This window comes from Phalacrocorax carbo, chromosome 20 (genome assembly GCF_963921805.1).
Source record: "Phalacrocorax carbo chromosome 20, bPhaCar2.1, whole genome shotgun sequence".
NCBI classification, from domain to species: domain Eukaryota; kingdom Metazoa; phylum Chordata; class Aves; order Suliformes; family Phalacrocoracidae; genus Phalacrocorax; species Phalacrocorax carbo.
Window position 1 is genome coordinate 5,582,738 of NC_087532.1, and position 16,081 is coordinate 5,598,818.

General features: G+C 39.8%; 1 protein-coding gene across 1 annotated transcript in view; it reads left to right on the forward strand.

Moving 5' to 3' along the window:
* The window catches only part of PEX14 (peroxisomal biogenesis factor 14), a 78,287-nt gene that overhangs the window by 23,863 nt on the left and 38,343 nt on the right, over positions 1 to 16,081 (forward strand). Inside the window, exon 3 of the mRNA XM_064470285.1 lies at positions 11,847 to 11,931. Within this exon, the coding sequence (XP_064326355.1) occupies positions 11,847 to 11,931 (85 nt within the window). The remainder of the gene's footprint in view (positions 1 to 11,846; positions 11,932 to 16,081) is intronic.

A 16,081-nucleotide genomic window follows, 5' to 3' on the forward strand; every position in this document is an offset into this window, starting at 1 on the left:
AAGACTTTTGGACTTTTAAAAAGAGATGGACGACACACAAAATAGAAAAATCTTTCTGTAATATAAATATAAAGTTACTTTTTGTATAGTTCAAGGAAATTAGCTTTCTTAAAACTCAGTTAATTGACCTTGGAATGGAATATAACTGCATTTTATTTTGCATTTAATGCAGTGTATTCTGGATGTGTATATTTAACTCCTCTGTCCAAAACTTAAGAACAGCATGCATAAATTGGTACAGTAAGCAAGTGCAAGCAAACCAATGGGTAAGCTTCTATTAGGTGTTCCCAAACTTATGAAGTATTATTGTCTCCTATTCTGTGGTTTGAGAGAGATGAAGAAAATTTTTACTCAGAAGTTTGGTCTTCTGTTCATTGACTGACTCTCTCATGATTCCTCTTTTAATAAATTTAAGTTAATTTAATGCTGACAAAAAGGAGCAGAGTCACAGTATTCAGAAAGATAGAGCACGGACATTGTTCTGTGAGTCTTGTAAGCAGACCTAATCTGAGGGCCCAACTGCTAGGGGCTTGACTAATCTCATTATTTATTCAGTTCTTCTCTTCTTTTCTGAGACCATCAATGTGCACACTGGGTACTTGTCTTTCTAGCAACTGCCTCATCAATATGGTTGCTTTCCCAGCCAAGGGACATGAGGCGATGGCTTTGGGAGAAGGATTCCTGGTAGAGCACAACAATAGAGGTAAATCTAGATACTCTTACATGCAAAAGTAATTAAAACATTTCTACTCACGTCATGGTGAGTACAGAATGAATGTGTCAGATCTAAGAATATCTTCATAGGCTTCTCAGCATTTCCTGCATATGCAATTGTTGCTGTAGTCGCTACTGCAGAAAGAAGTTAGCCATCCTAGCAAGAAACACTCTTCCTTTTTTTGTTTTACAACAACAACAACAAAGTCAAGCATTTAGTCTAAGGATCCAAAAGCCCAGGAAATGCATCTCTAGGGCTCCTCGTCAATTTGGGACCTAATGAAATATAGAAAATACTCAATAAAAGCACCTTTATTACTTTAAATGTTTAAATGTGGAGTTTTTAGCCATCAGGTTAATGTTTTTGTATCATTTTTTGATTTGATTGTGAGCACTTTTCCAGGTATCTCTGCCACTTGAGCACTAATTGGATTTCCACAGATAAACGGTGCTAGCTGCAGCCCTTACATCACTGTGTTTTTACTTCATCATTATTTTATTTGTTTTTACTGTAAAGGTTAATAAATCTTGGTATGTTCAGAGTATGAAACAAGGCAGGCAGGCAGGCTAAGAAGTACAACATGAAGGGGTGAAGTTTTATATGCTGCTTTCTCAAGTTTGAGGGGTGGAAGGAGAAACAGTGTGCCCTTTGTGGTATTTCCAGTGGGCTGCTGGGTGTGTTAGTCGGCCAAGTAGCGATCCATAATCCTTAAGATAAAAAGCGTTGATCTCTCCACTAGTTCTCAGACAGAGCTGTAAGGCATTTGAATTGGGTTACCATTGATTTAAGGTGGGGAGAAGACTGAGCAACATGGGTCTGCTTAAAAAGGGATATGTGGGATTTACTTAACTTTATTTAATTTTTTTAAAGAACATTGGAAGCCTTTCAGGGCAAGCAAACCTGAGTTCCATCTGGATTCTCAAGGAAGTTAATATAGAACTTGCCAATATTTTGAGGAAGAACTAACTGAATGGCAGATTTTAGTCAAGATTTAGGCTACAAATAAATTCCAATAAGAATTTATCAAGGTCCCAGGCGTTTGCTGTTTCACCTATTTGTTCAGGAAAGCATGCATTTTTTAATATTCTCATGATTTCCTGGGAAGCTGAACTTGGCTTCCTGTCACAGTGGAGGTAACCCTTAGTTTCCAGCCATGAAGGCAGTGTGGAAACCCTTTTTGGCCTAGCAGGATTGAAACTAGTGCATTTCAAACACCCCCAATTTTGGACTTTGTGGCTTAATAGAAATTGATTGAACAGCCTGTACTTGGGCCAAAGCAAAGCATTAAAGACTGAATCTTCTTTTTTCTGTTACAAAGATAGAGAAATGCCTTGTATCTCCTATGGATCAGGTGCATTGTCTTGAGAACACTGCCACGTTACAGACACAAGCTTACAGTCATGCCAGTTTGCTGTAGCAACAATGGCCATTCTTACATTGGTGTTAATCCCTTGCTGTGCTATGGACCCACATTTCAGAGAGATTGTTGATGCTTTCTGCAGCATTTGTCAAGGAAATGGCTCTTTTCTTTTTTTTTTTCCTGAAGTGAGTAATTGTTTATTAATTTTTCAGCATGTAAAGAGTATAATTATAATAGTCCCTGACATGTGCTGGCTGCGCCAAGGTTTGAGGAAAACAAAAAACAGTAGAAGAGCCATTTTGAACCTTCTCTGATTTTGTAGGCCTTCCTGGTTCGGACCCAAATTTCTGTGTAGAAACTAGGCTTGAGTATAGTTCTCAGTAGAACTAATTCTCTTGGACATTTTAACTCAGTTTTGGATGGTGGGATCTTACTTAAGTGTTTAGAGAGAGAGGAGTTGGTCATCAGTATGTGTGAGGTTTGGTTTTTTTTTTTGGTATATATGGTGCTCTATTGGTTGAGCAGCATCTTGTATTTGTCCTGACACCTCTATGCTTTATTTCTTCAAGTAGTGAATGTAACATCCATGAAAAAGGCCAAACTGACCCCAGGGGAAAATGAAGTAGACCCATTGTTTGCAGAATATTTATGGTATGGACTGCTACAGTAGACATGTTCCTCATGTTTGCCCTTACATTGTTTTTCCCTGCTGTTGTAGAGGAAGCGTCGTAAGAGTTGACAGGGAAGCTCATTTGCTTTTGAGGCTGCTCGTGCAAGTTCCTACATATGAAGGAGAAATTCTGTGATGTGAGCTTCTTTCTGCTGAGAACTGGACAAAGACAAGGGACGCAGCTGCTTTCAAATCTATAAAATTATTCCACTTGCAATCTCCATAGACTAGGCAGCTCTGCCCAATCAGATTTCTTGCCCCTTGCTTAGTTTTTCCCTTAATGGGGCAATTAACAGCAGGAACAAAGTGCATGGTCTGCTCAGTCTTCATTATTATTTGTGTTGTAATAAATGTCTAGGAGGCCAGTTGCAGACCAGCACCAGGCACGGTGTAAACACAAAGTAAAGGGACAATTCTTGTCCCAAAGAGCTCTGAGTAAAATACTAAATTTACATGAAGGTCTTCCAGTGTTTTAAGTCCTTCTCCTTTTGCTATTACTTCCCAACTGCTATGGTTTGCATGATTTATTGCGCACCTGTCACTATTTCCAGCTTCTTTAATGTTTCCAACATGAAACCTTTTGTTTGTTAGATTCTGGTGATCCAAGTAGTTTCCTCCAGTATCTCCTTATTCATTCTGTCATTCAGAGTGTCCATGTAATAATGCCATCACAGCCCCCTGGCTTCACCCCTAATTGTTTGGGGTTTTATTGCTGCAAGGAGAACACTCATTACCTAATCCACTTTTCCCATGGATTAAGCATTCTATTAAAGGGTTCTTGAAATAGCAGGTTCAAGGAATAATAGCTTGCTCATTTTTCCTGTCCATTTGAGTCATTTCAGTCTACAACATCTTTATAGCATCTTCCGCTGATGGGTTCTACTTTCGATCCTCTTGTGCTAAATCTAAACCATTGTATTACTGGTATTTTCCAGTCCCTTGACTGTGGAATTAGAAGGATCTAAGTAAGTCTGAACAATGATCCTGTTCTGGTGCATCTCTCTGATTGATTTCACCTTCTGGAGCCTATCATTCAATAGTGATTTTAAGTACTCAGGAACAATTGTTAGATGTGACATGGACTTCCTATCCTTATGTCATCTTCTAGCTCCCTAGCATGTGAATGAACCTCCAGCAGTCCTTGTCTGCCCTGTAGTTAAAAGAATGAAAATGTAATAAATTTACAGCTTCGTTGGTTTTTACTTTCTGCACATGTGAAGATAATAGGGTAAACGAGATTCCTTTCAAAAGCTGGTGTATTTGAACTCTTCAGTAATGGCAATATGGAGAGAGGAGTGAAAAAGGTACGAGTTGGAGGTACTGCCATCCGCTCCCCTGAAAGCTGTATCATGCATTTGTTTGTTTAGTTGTGGAGCCACGGAATGATCTTAGTTCTGCTGTAGTGAGCATCTTGGACACTGAGTCATTACATTCCTTTGGAGTGATTCAGCTCAACAGCTTGACGCTTGCATTAATTTTATAGTACAGAGCCTCAGTGATCCCTCAGCTTCCTTCTGTAAGAAGGGAGAAGCAAGATGTATAAATTGGGTATGGTCATGAAAAGTTATAAAAATCAGATTCTCTTTAATAAGTTTTGACCTTTCACCTTCTCTCTGGCATCTTCCTTAGGTCCTGTTGAATCAGTGTGTTAACCTCACCGTGGCACACTGGCTTCACCCACACTTGGAAGCTAGTTACCTTTCCTACTCGCACAAGACGCTGACCTTCTAGTGCGCATATTATCCACAGTGATCCAGTACATTCAGCGCTGAGGTTATTGCCGTTTTTATGTAAACAGAACTTCAAATAATTTGCTGCCAGTTGGATTGGAAGCGTTATTCCCCCCACCCGCACCCCCCCACCTTGTTCGTCTTGCTGCAATACCTTCTTTGGTGGTACTGGTGGTTATAGGAAGCTTGCAACTTAAGCTTAGGCAGAAGTACAAAAAGGGGATTTAAAGTCTATTTTTCCTCGGAAAGTATGATTTTTTTCTTTTCAATAAAAAGTTAAAATGTTTGAAGTCTAGGAAAAAAGTTTGTGCTACTCATTGGTTAAAATTTATTATGGCCACATAATCAGTTTAATACATTTAGTTTGCTCTTCTGCTCATATTTCTTATACTATGTTTTTCCAGCACTTATCACTTCCCCGTAATAGTCTGTATTGTGTTAAACCTGATGTTATGAAGTCCCATTTGGAGGTGTATTTCTTTCTGAAATAAAAAATACATAGATAGCACGTTTTCTCTGTCTATAAAAATAGTTATTGTACGTTTCTTTTAAAGCGTGTGCAAAAGTTTCATGTTCTTTTTAGTTTTATGCATGTATTACTTGAATATTAGTCCTCTTAAAAAGAGAAGAATTTTGTCAAGATGTCCACTATGTTTTAAATTGAATCAGAAAAAACTGACGATGGCAGAGATATTTCACTTTGAAAGGTGACTACTACACAGACGAAGTTGCTACTTTTCATAAGGGCTTTTACTCCATATATCAATGTGTTTTAAGAGAGACTTGGGTCAATAATACCATGCTTTAGAATTCCCTAAATACATATTTACACAATAGACCTTAAAATATATTAGTCTATCATGTCAGCTCCTGTACACTTCTATCAGGGATGTTTTATGTCCTTAACATATGATACAATAAAACTTTATTTTATACAGCATTTTTCATACAAATTGTGTCCTAGCATGCATTGTGGGGTTAAATAAGACACTCACAAGGTTAAAATTAAAAAAAGCTGAAGGGCGCAGGAAAATTAAGGGTCTTACATAGGAAATATTTTTTAACTGAACAATGTGAATCTGAATGGAGGGGCCACCGAGCTAAGAGAGCCTGTAAGTCTGATTTGAGCTGCAGATCAGTATCCCTGGAAATGTTAAGATTGTGTGAGGAAAGACTGGCTCTGTGCGAGTAAAGGAGGTGGAAAGGTCACGCCTTCACGAACAGCTGGAGGAAGTGTGAAGTGGCTCCTGGAACAAAGAACCTGAGAATAGGGACTCTAAGGAGTCACTTCTTTGTAGTGGGAATAGTAGAAGAAATGAGAGGAAAGTATGTTGAAGGGGAAGCAAGCATCTGAAAGCACGCCTCTATAGCTGAACTGGTGGGTGAAATTGATGGGGATTAGATGGCAGTGTACACCAAAGATTTTTCAGCCTCTTCATTCCTGCTTCTTCCAGCCTGCGTAGGGAGTGGCAGGGGTCCTGGCTCCGTGGAGGCTGTCCCTGGAACTAAGTAGGCACAACAAGATGACACGAAGACAGCTCCGCTTGGATTTTTTCTGGCTTTTATACTTTTTTTTTTTTTTGGTCACCCTATTAATGTAAATTAAGTAAGGCTTTTTTGTATGTGATAATTATAGATAAATGTATTTAAAGTAGATCTGGATTTTGTAGTCCTCGGGAAAAAGAGGAAGAGTAATTTTTCCCCCCGTCCCTGTCATGTGTTCATTTTAATGAGCAATTTTAAAAAATTGAAAATAAAAGAGGAAAATGAATAGGTGTTGAACCAGCCTGTGATATGTAAATGCCAACTAGTAATTACCTAAAACCTCAATTTTCTTTCTGTTTCATCTTGCAAAACATTTCATTTCCACTGAGTGGAAACACTTAATTTGGGCTCCGCCGGCTGGCGCAGCCCGCCTCGCCGGGCGGCCGCGGCAGGGGGAGCGCTGGCTCCGCGCAGCTCCCGCGCAGCTCCCGCGGCTGCCCCGGCGCCGAGCGCGGCCCGGCGCGCACCTGCCCCGAGGCGCGGCCCGGCGTGGCCTCCGGAGCCGCGTCCGTTCACGTGTTGGGGAAACTGGGCGAGAAACGCGCCGCTGGGATTTGTTTTTATACCGATCATCTGGTCGCTGCTCCGTCGGTGACTTCTAGTCAGGTTTCATTCACAGAACTCTTAGTTGTCTGAGTTTCCGGGCACCGGGGATTTTTCCTTTTTAGCTTGTATTACCGCTTTTTGCTTACTGTTCTGTGTTCTTTTAGTTCTGGGCTCTTAATTTCAGATATGGTTTGAAGATTGTTTCTTCCTTGCCTTTGTTCTTTTCTGGTTCGGACTCCAGTGAATCTTGCTATAAATCGGTTGTGTGTTTTGTTTTTTTTCCCTTTGCTCTGTTTTACATGAGGGATTTTTTTATTGTTGCTAGTGCATTTTTAAACTTTTCTCAGTCCAACTTTGAGATCTGCCAAACTTTGTAGGCTTCTAGGGTCTCTCACAACAGAAATAATTCCTAGGGTTCTGCATGGTTTCATAAGAATGTCAATGAAATCATAGGAGCTTTACAGCGTTTCCTCTCTCCTGACTCACCTGCTGTTATTTCTTTAGAAATAACAAGCAGTTTCTGTGAATAGGAATTTCACAAGAATTCTGGGGCCCAGAGCACTGATTTGGAAAAGGTTTGTCGTGGGGGAAGGAGGCGTGTGTTGGAGCACATTGTGTATGTGGTGTCCCAGGACCCCGACTCTGAGAGAGCTCTGCCTGGAATCTCCAGGAACGGTGTCTCTTCAGTGAGATATATGGCTTCATAATTAGCCCCTTGCATTTTTTCACGAGTGCTAGCATCAGCGTTCTATGATGTGTTTCCCTGATTAACAGCTGCTTTGCAACTATTTCCGTGTGCCACCAATAACCATATTTGTCAAGTTAGTCCTGGCAGAGCACTGGTTTCATCCTAAAATGCAGCATTTCTGTTTGAAAGGGTTTTCTTGCTCATTGCAGTGCCAGGCTTTTAAGTCAGCCCTTGTTAAAACGTAAGTTGGCTTTAGCCTGATGCTTGTTAACAGGATTCTGGGTATCTCCTTTAGAGTAGGAGTGCAGAAACCTTTCACAGACAATTTAATCTTCTGAGCCTTGCAAACATACAGCCGTACACTGAGGGGGTGTTGCTGTAGGCTAATATATTGATCAGTTCCATTTGCCCTATAGCTGTGGCCTTCTGCTCTGGCTTGAAATAGGTTGAGTGTGTGTTGATACTGCCATATTATTATTTTTTAATACACTGGAAAAAAATTAATTCCAACTTCTTTTACATACGTCATGTATATTGCCAGTGTTGATTGCTTCCGCACATGTAATGTAAACTGTCTGTGCATAGTTCATGGCCTGTGCCGCCTCTGCTTAATGAAAAGAAGTGTTGCATTTAAACAGATACAGATCCACTCAGAAAGACAAAATACCATCCCTTGCAACGTATAATTCAGACCCAACCTTTACATCACAGGTCATCTCAAAGTCTCAGTCTATCAACAAATGCTGTTTAGTAATAACCTACAGAGGGTTCCCAGTATTAGGAAATCTATTAGAGCTCTTACGGGCTGTGCTCTGTTTGATTTTGTTTTCCATGTGGAACTCTGTTACTGAATCCCATGGAACTTTATTGATGAAGGTGATTTTCTTTTATATTTTTGTTAATTGGTTGGGCTTTGGTTTTTGGTTTGGGTTTTGTTTTGTTGTGTGGGGTTTGGTTTTTTTTGTTGTTGTGTTGTTTTTTGTTGTTTTTTTTTAAAGGTAGAAAGTGGGTATTTGCCACAGTATGTTACATTTCATGGTTTATTTTTCTAACGCTAGTAACTGATAAAGTAGCTTCGATTGCATCATTGGAAACCCTGCAGCTTTGAGCATAATAAGAAATAAGGCTGGCTTTACCTTCCCCATTAACACAAAAGGGAGGGACCTGGGCTATAACGTCAAAGTGCTGTGCTTTGGCCCAGAATTTTGCCAGCCTGCTGCACTCCCACAACATCTGCAATAAAGTTCGTGTCTCTGTTTTATATCTTTGACATTGAAGCAGAATATTTGGCCTGAATTTATGTAATTTGGCCAGACACAAATATAATCCATGAATAGTTACATTCATCTTCTAATTAGAAAATCAAACTGTAGGACAAGACCTGCTGCAGGATTCCGCCCACCACCACCACCCAGTCAGAAATATGTCTTTGTGTATCACGTCACTGCAGGAGAAGTGGTGGTAGGATAGCAAATTTATGGAATTGCCTTGCTTTTAAAAGCCAAATACTCTGTCTTTCCTTAAAAGAAATCAGTTCCTGATCCACTAGATAAAACCAGTTTGCTGGCCAGTGTGGGCCGACAATCTAAGACTCAGAGGAGTGGTACAATGCACATTATGTGGCAGTGTCCTAATACTATAAAAATTTGGAGAAGTGTTACAAATGATACAGAAATAGTATGGAACAATGTTACCAGCTGAGTCAGAGTGCTATTTGCTGCATGATTTTTTTTGGCTATACACAGGACCGCAGTGTCTTCTCATCTTCCTCCTCCTTTTTCTGTTGTTTAAATTATGGACTGCAGTTGCCCTTGTTTGTGCAAAGAAAATGATCCATAGAAGGTAGGAAAGTTCTTGTGTACGCTCATTGGAAATATTGGCATTTTAACGTGGCCAAAATTGCTTCGCAAGTTGCTCACGTGTACAAGATGAATTACAAAAATGAAGAAGTTTCAGCTCAGCCTGTAGGAGGAATGTTCAGAGGTAAATGCAAACAAATATGAGAAACATGGGATTTTTGGGAGGAAGAACACATGTTCAGGAGTCTTTTTTATGAAGCTTGTTGTTGCTTGTAATTTTATTTTAAGATTAAGAACTTAGTGGATAATGGAGGAAGTGATGCAGGGAAGACATAAAATAGAAGTTTATTTTGGAGTGAAATTTACTACTGAAATGTTTACATTTTTACAAGGCAAAAATAAGTTTTAATAAAGAGAATCAATAAAATGTTCACATGGTTGTGATTGAAATAGCAAAATGAAAAATACTGCTTATTTCTTACAGGTTTTTTAATGCTTAAAAACTGTTAATTAAATATGAGAGCTTGCAGAATTCCAGGTCTGCAGGCCTTTTGTGCCTGCGTCTCTAGCTCACTAAATGTGGGAGGGAGTGTTGAGGAGTTTCTGAAGAAACAAACAAGTAATTATTGTTAGAAGGAAAGTGGTTTTGATATGTTCACATATCTGTTAGTTTGCTCATTTGGGCATCTTTCTTATTCAGCATATTACCTTAAGGCTATTAGTTTGGGCGCTTTATATTTCTGCATCTGGCGTAGCAATATCAGCACAGTTTAAATCTGTGATTTGCCTGTCACCTGCATTTCAGCTGGAGACAGATCAGCGCACCTAAATGAAACCGAAGTGTACTTTATGTGGGGTATTTTGCTATAGTATTTTATGGTTCAAAATTACTGAATGTAAACTTAAGGGAAAAAATGAAGGAAAATAAGAAAAGGAAAAGAATTAAAAATACCCCATTCATTTTATCCTCCTAACTTCGAAGTGTGCTGGGACTTTGTCAAATTCCCGTTAAAATAAATATGTCAATTTCATCTCTCTTCCAAATTCATTTATCATGCTTTTTTAAAAGGTGTTTTCTGCTTTACCTGATGTTTAAATTGGATTCGCTCGTTTATGCTGTTCTTTGCTGTATCCCCCATGTTTTTCTTAAATGAATTAGTAATGACAGCATACTCCATCATACCCTCTCTACAGCCACTTTAAGGGAAGCCTGGTGATCTAAACCTTTTAACCTATTAAAGATGATTTTCCCCAATTGAATCAGACCCACCACAGGTGTAATAACTAATCATTTAAACTACACCTGCTATTATGTATTTTTAAGCCATTATGCGTGTTGGATAGATGATAATTCATGTTTATTGCATTGTCCAATGGATCCGTTTTGCCTACACTAGCCTGATTAATGTATTTAAAGAAATAAGAGATGCAATTTAAAAGAAAAAAAACATTGATGGAATGCACTGAGGAGTACATTGAAAGTGCCATTAAACCCATCAGAACTTTGCTCTCTGACCAGAAATGCATATTTGAAGGGTTTGATTCCAACACAAAGTGAAACTTAGTGATTTCAGTAGTGATGCTATTTTTTTTCCTCCTCCTTCTGATGTGAAAAGTTCTAAAAACCTTTTTGGAACTGAATTCCAGAACCGTGTTTTAAGATAAACTCTTCAAGACCTACCTAACATAGGTCTAGCGTATACTACCATTTTAGGAGAAGGTTCAGGGCACTGTTTGGGGAGAGAAACCTCTTCCATGCATATGCATGGTTATTTTTAGCTCTAGAGGAAGGAAGTCATCTCTTCCACTAGTTCACATGGAAGCGTCCATCTCCTAAGTCCTATTAACTTCAGGCAAATCATTCCCCTGATGCCACAATCAGAACAGATGTCTTTGTATAAAAGTAAAGTGAATTGGCTGTTTCTCACTAGCACAGCAACACGTAGTAATGGGTGTAGTAGTATAGGAGAGTATGTGGAAAGTTGACCTACCCTACGAAGAAAAAAATTAAATGCCTTTCAATGGCATGAAATGGAAATGTAAAAATCTAGTGCCATTGTCGTTGGTGTCATTGAGTATTACCCCATACTTTACCCTTTGTTTGAATAAGTGGTTTGTTTTAAGTGCTGTGTCACCTTAAAGAAAGATGTAGAAGTCAGCCTTTAGACAAAAGTAATCTGTGATTTCTGCTGGTGTGTAACATAAATATAACCTCACCTATGTCATAAAAAGTGACTTTTTTGATATTTTCATTATGTGATCCAAACATGTGAAGTTGCTTCTTTTCCAGTCACGACAAGCTGAGGTTTATTTATTGCTTTCAGTGAATTAGAATGAGAGCAGAAAAGGCCTTAATCTCTTAGAATTTGCAGGTTGCTTTAAGTCAGACAGAAAGGAAGCATTCTTAGTGGTAAGCCTACTGTTAAAGATCACACGCATTGTCTCAAGGTAGCCCTCAACTATGGGAGCCAGCTTAGGTAAGATCATCACAATATAAATGACAGAACCCCTTGAGAATGTTAATGGAGTTTTTTGTACAGGTTGAGCTGCTCTAAGAGTAATTCAACAAGAAATACCATAATTGTGCTGCCTGATGAGAGTTGAGCCACAAACTCTGATGCTCATTGAACCATTTCTGAAAGTTGGATCGGTGTCAGCTCCAGACCGTCTCCATGTGTAGGATGCGGTGCCTTACTTTGCAGTACAGAATGCATAACGTGAAATAGGAATTTGACCATTCCTAACTTGGATCTTTTCTGTCTTCTATTTCTCCAATCCTCCTACCCTCATCAGATTGTGACAGCAGTGAAGTTTTTACAGAATCCACGAGTCCGCCAAAGTCCTCTTGCAACCAGAAGAGCATTTCTGAAGAAGAAAGGTATGGTCTCTTAACTTTGTGGTCTCAGTGATAATGAGAGAGCTTGAGTTAGCATAAAGCCAAAATGTATTGCAATGGAAAATTAGATGTTAAGGACAAACCAAGTAGTCTGTCTCAAAAAAAGGTTTGAAGTTTGTAAGAAATATCAGTTTCTCTTCTTCCAAACTGACTAGAGCAATATTGGCACCAGATGTGGAACTGTAGAATACAGAAGACACATCAGAAGTTTTTGGGTTAGCTATTATCAGATCTCTTCTGAAACGAGGACTGTTCAGAGTTGTGGTCTAGTTGGTCAGTTCTAACCTTAGTGACATTGGCTTTAGAATGACCAGCTTCTAGGTGAAAAGGTCAAATATTTCCGAAGAGAGCCAGAGAGAGGAATGAAGAGCGGTGGACTTGGTGAAAGTAAACAAGGTCAGGTTAAGGTCAAGCTTGGGGTCAGCCTGACTTTCAGCCTGAAACGGTAAACTACTGACTGAGTTTAGTCCTTTTCCATAGCAGAGATAGAACAGATCCTGACAAATCCTATATCGTCTTAGACAGATGGAACATACTTTGGCCATTGCCTGCTGAGAATTTATTTTACTTTCTGACTCATAGCAGAACTATCTTTTGTTCTTTTTTTTTCTTTTTAAAGTTTTTAGTCCTTAACTTAGAGTGCATTTCAGGTGAAGTTCACTCTGTGTTATGCTACCCTCCTGGGACCATATTGCTTAGATCCTTACCGCAAGATGTAAACAATAAGGACAGCCTTACCTTGGAGTGAATTACATGCACTATGGAGCACTTTAAGCAGTTGGAATGATACTGAAAATACAAACTCGAAACTTCAGAGGGGAGTGACTCACTTATACATTGAAGTCATAAGTACTTCAGGGTACATCAAATTCTGTAGCGAAAGATCTTGAGTTTTGAGAAGTAGGGAAGCCTATGAAATACATATTTTTCTGTTTGGGGTTATGAACTGTTTATTGAGATGCCAGAGACCTGATGTCACGAGATGGGGAGTGTTCAAGTATATGCGCCACTTCGCTCATCTTGAACAGCAAAGGACCTAGAAGGGGATGGCAGTCTTGTGTTCTAGCAATGATGTCAAGCCAAGTAGTTCATGGGCACATCATTTTGAGTGTGATCCTCTCACTGCTTGTCCTAGTGCCAGTTAGAGAACATTCCAACCACATAGGTGTGTTGCTTGCCCTGCCCTGCCATCAGGATGGCATTAAAATTTGGAGCCTGTTGGCCGCTGTGCTCCATGAGTTTTTCCTTGAAATATGTGGACCTACGGGGAGTAATTAATCATAAAAGCTTGGGGATTTCAACTCTATCATCGAAGCAATGAAGCAAGGGAAAGCTGAGCCTAAAAGCTGTGCTGATTACCCGGGGTAACCTGATACAAAATCTATTGTTGCCGAGAGATCCTTAGCCCCCAGTATATCGTGCAATATTATAACTGCCTGATCTTATTCTGTGCTGACAATGACCAGTTATTCCTCATTTTCTCTCTCAACACAGCTGGGTTAGAATTTCATTTGCAGAAGGTATTTAGAGCAATTTAGAGACAAATGTCTCTGGTGTTTGCTCTGCACTTCCCCACCGCAGGCTTTGCTGAACAGTTTTTAGTATCAGGAGCTCCATCTAATCTGTTTAATTTTAATAAATCCCTGACTGGGAGAGGAGGAAGGGTGGGGAGATGGAGGCACAGAGAAACTGTGGCCCGACTAATACTTCTTATGAATTACTTGGCTAATAATTACTAAAGAGCAGAAATGGTTTGGTAGAGCTGTTTGTTTGTTCCCGTTTGTTAATTAGCCCTCCTTCCCTTTGTGCTAATTGTTTGTTTGAAAACTCAACAGTAGGAGATAGGAAAGAGCAGGGTCTGGTAGTGCCTGTACCCAGCAGTCACTGGAAATATGTCCATATGGCATCTGACCACTGAGCTTACACCATGACCTCTGTTCAGTGCTTGAGAGCAGAAGGTACTTACTGTCATGGTACCTATGTGCTCTAGGTGGAGGCAATTATTCTTGAAACATCAACGTTGTGGCTAGTTTAGGCCTGAGTAAATGAGGGCTTACACGGTTTGGTTGGCTTTCCCCCTGTTCTCTGATATACAGTCATTGTCATCCCAATGATAATGTTTATCCCCATTTTACAGATAGATAGGCTGTCTGGCACAGTGTCCTCACTGCCAGTCAAAAAAGCCTTTTCTGCTGAGAAACCATTTCAGTCACAGGGGTCTTTTTTAAAATTATCTTTGTAGGAAATAATATAGAGGTACCCTTGTATTTTTTTCCCAGTTACTCTGATCCAGGTTTCTTCAAGCAGAAATTGCAGTAGAAGAGCTTTTTATGGACCCCAGAAGAAGTTCAGTGGAAGAGAATTTTCTTGTCTATAGATAGTTGCACACCATGTATGAACTTGTCTTTTGCAGTTACTTTTGAGGAACCGTACAGGAGAGGTCTCTGACTCCCCACAATCTGGTTAAAAAGTCCTGCAGTAGAGAGGATGGTGCTGGATCACCTAGTGTCTGTGAATGCAGAGGGAGAAGACCAGGTGCGCTACCACTACAGGAGACTTCCACTACCCCAGCAACAGCCTACGTAGGCTACAGGGATAGGATTGGAGCTTTAGCTGTGGGTGAGCTTTCAGGTCCTGTAATCCTGACTTTGCATGAGAAATTTCACTTCTGAGACATGCAGAGATGATTCTGCCTTGAATTATAATTTTTTCTTTTTTATAAGTGTCTCCTTCCTAAAAAAAGGCCAATCAAATTTTATTTCATTTTACCAGTATTTAATATTCTATATAGGAACTGGGTTTTGTTTAATGCATTTCAGTGCAGTGAGAAATGAAAGTTTCTTCAGGACCACCAGCTGGACTGGGTTTGGTTTCTTGTGAAACAGTAGTTGTGGAGGCTGCAAGTAAGCTTTCCTGGTTACTTGAAGGGCAGGGGTTTGCTGAACTGCGCTCTCTGGAGCATGGGATGATAGTCTTGATGATGGGAGAGTGAGGGTGTCCTGGATTTGTAAAAGGTCTTTCAAAAGTTGGATGAGATTTCTCAGTTGTCTTAAGTGCTTTTAAATTCCCAAATACAGAGGCATTAATGAGAAACATGAAGTTATTAGAATCATTTATCATTTTCTTTGAAGCTTACACTGGCATTTTGTGTAATTTATGACATTTCCTCCTTTTTATCATGAACTTCTTCAGATGAAGGGAAAAACAGCTGTTTCCCCTCAGAGTATCTGAAAGAAAAGAAAGGAAAAAAAGATGCTGTTTGTTTTTTGTCCAACTCGCTGATTCTGCTGATGACATGCCACAGAATCAGCGGCGCCTTGGGAGTAATTAGACAGCATGTGGGGTTTAAACCCTGTGGAAATGTGTCTGTCATCTAACTGTTGTGCCTCAGATGTCCTGTACTGCTCAGTTACCCATCCGGTAACTTATGTGGCTTGTTAGTTTTGTGTACTCTGAATCCGTAACTTATGGCAAGATAGAGAAAGGGGGTGGAAGTACACTATACATGTAGAGCTCTGTTTTTCAGGGTGCTAGTCTTTTGGGGCAGGGAAGGGAAAAACTGCTAGGTTAGTGACTTCTTGTGTAATCCTGGATGAAAAACTTTTTTCTTAGTTGCTTGTTCTCTTTATCTGTAAAACAAGTACCATAATGCCTTCCCAGAGTGGGATTGTGGGAACAGACAAAAGCATATCAGGGGCTCAGAATTATAGTGGTGGGAGAAGGGAAGTGCATTAGGGCAAGTAAATGTAAAATTTTTGAGGTATATTTGGGAAATGTCCAGCCAGAAGGTTGGACAGTCTTCAGAAGATATGCTACCTGGATTGGTCTTTTGTATATATACACAAACATAATGGGCTACATGCTTCCAAAAGCAGTCGCTCCCTTGCTTAGTGAGATGAGTTGGAGATTGTTGGAAGCATTGCCCTTTCACATGTTGTATCTACTATCCATTTCATTACTTTGGCTGGCAGGAAGTGTTACTACACAAGGTTTTCCTGTAGGTCTTGCACAGATTTTTGCAGTGCACCAGAGTTCCAGAAAATTCTGCCAGTGTCAAGATGCCAGGCTCTGGTGATTTCTGAAGAGGTGAATAAATTATTTATTTGTATACGCCCCTTCCCAATCAGAGCTT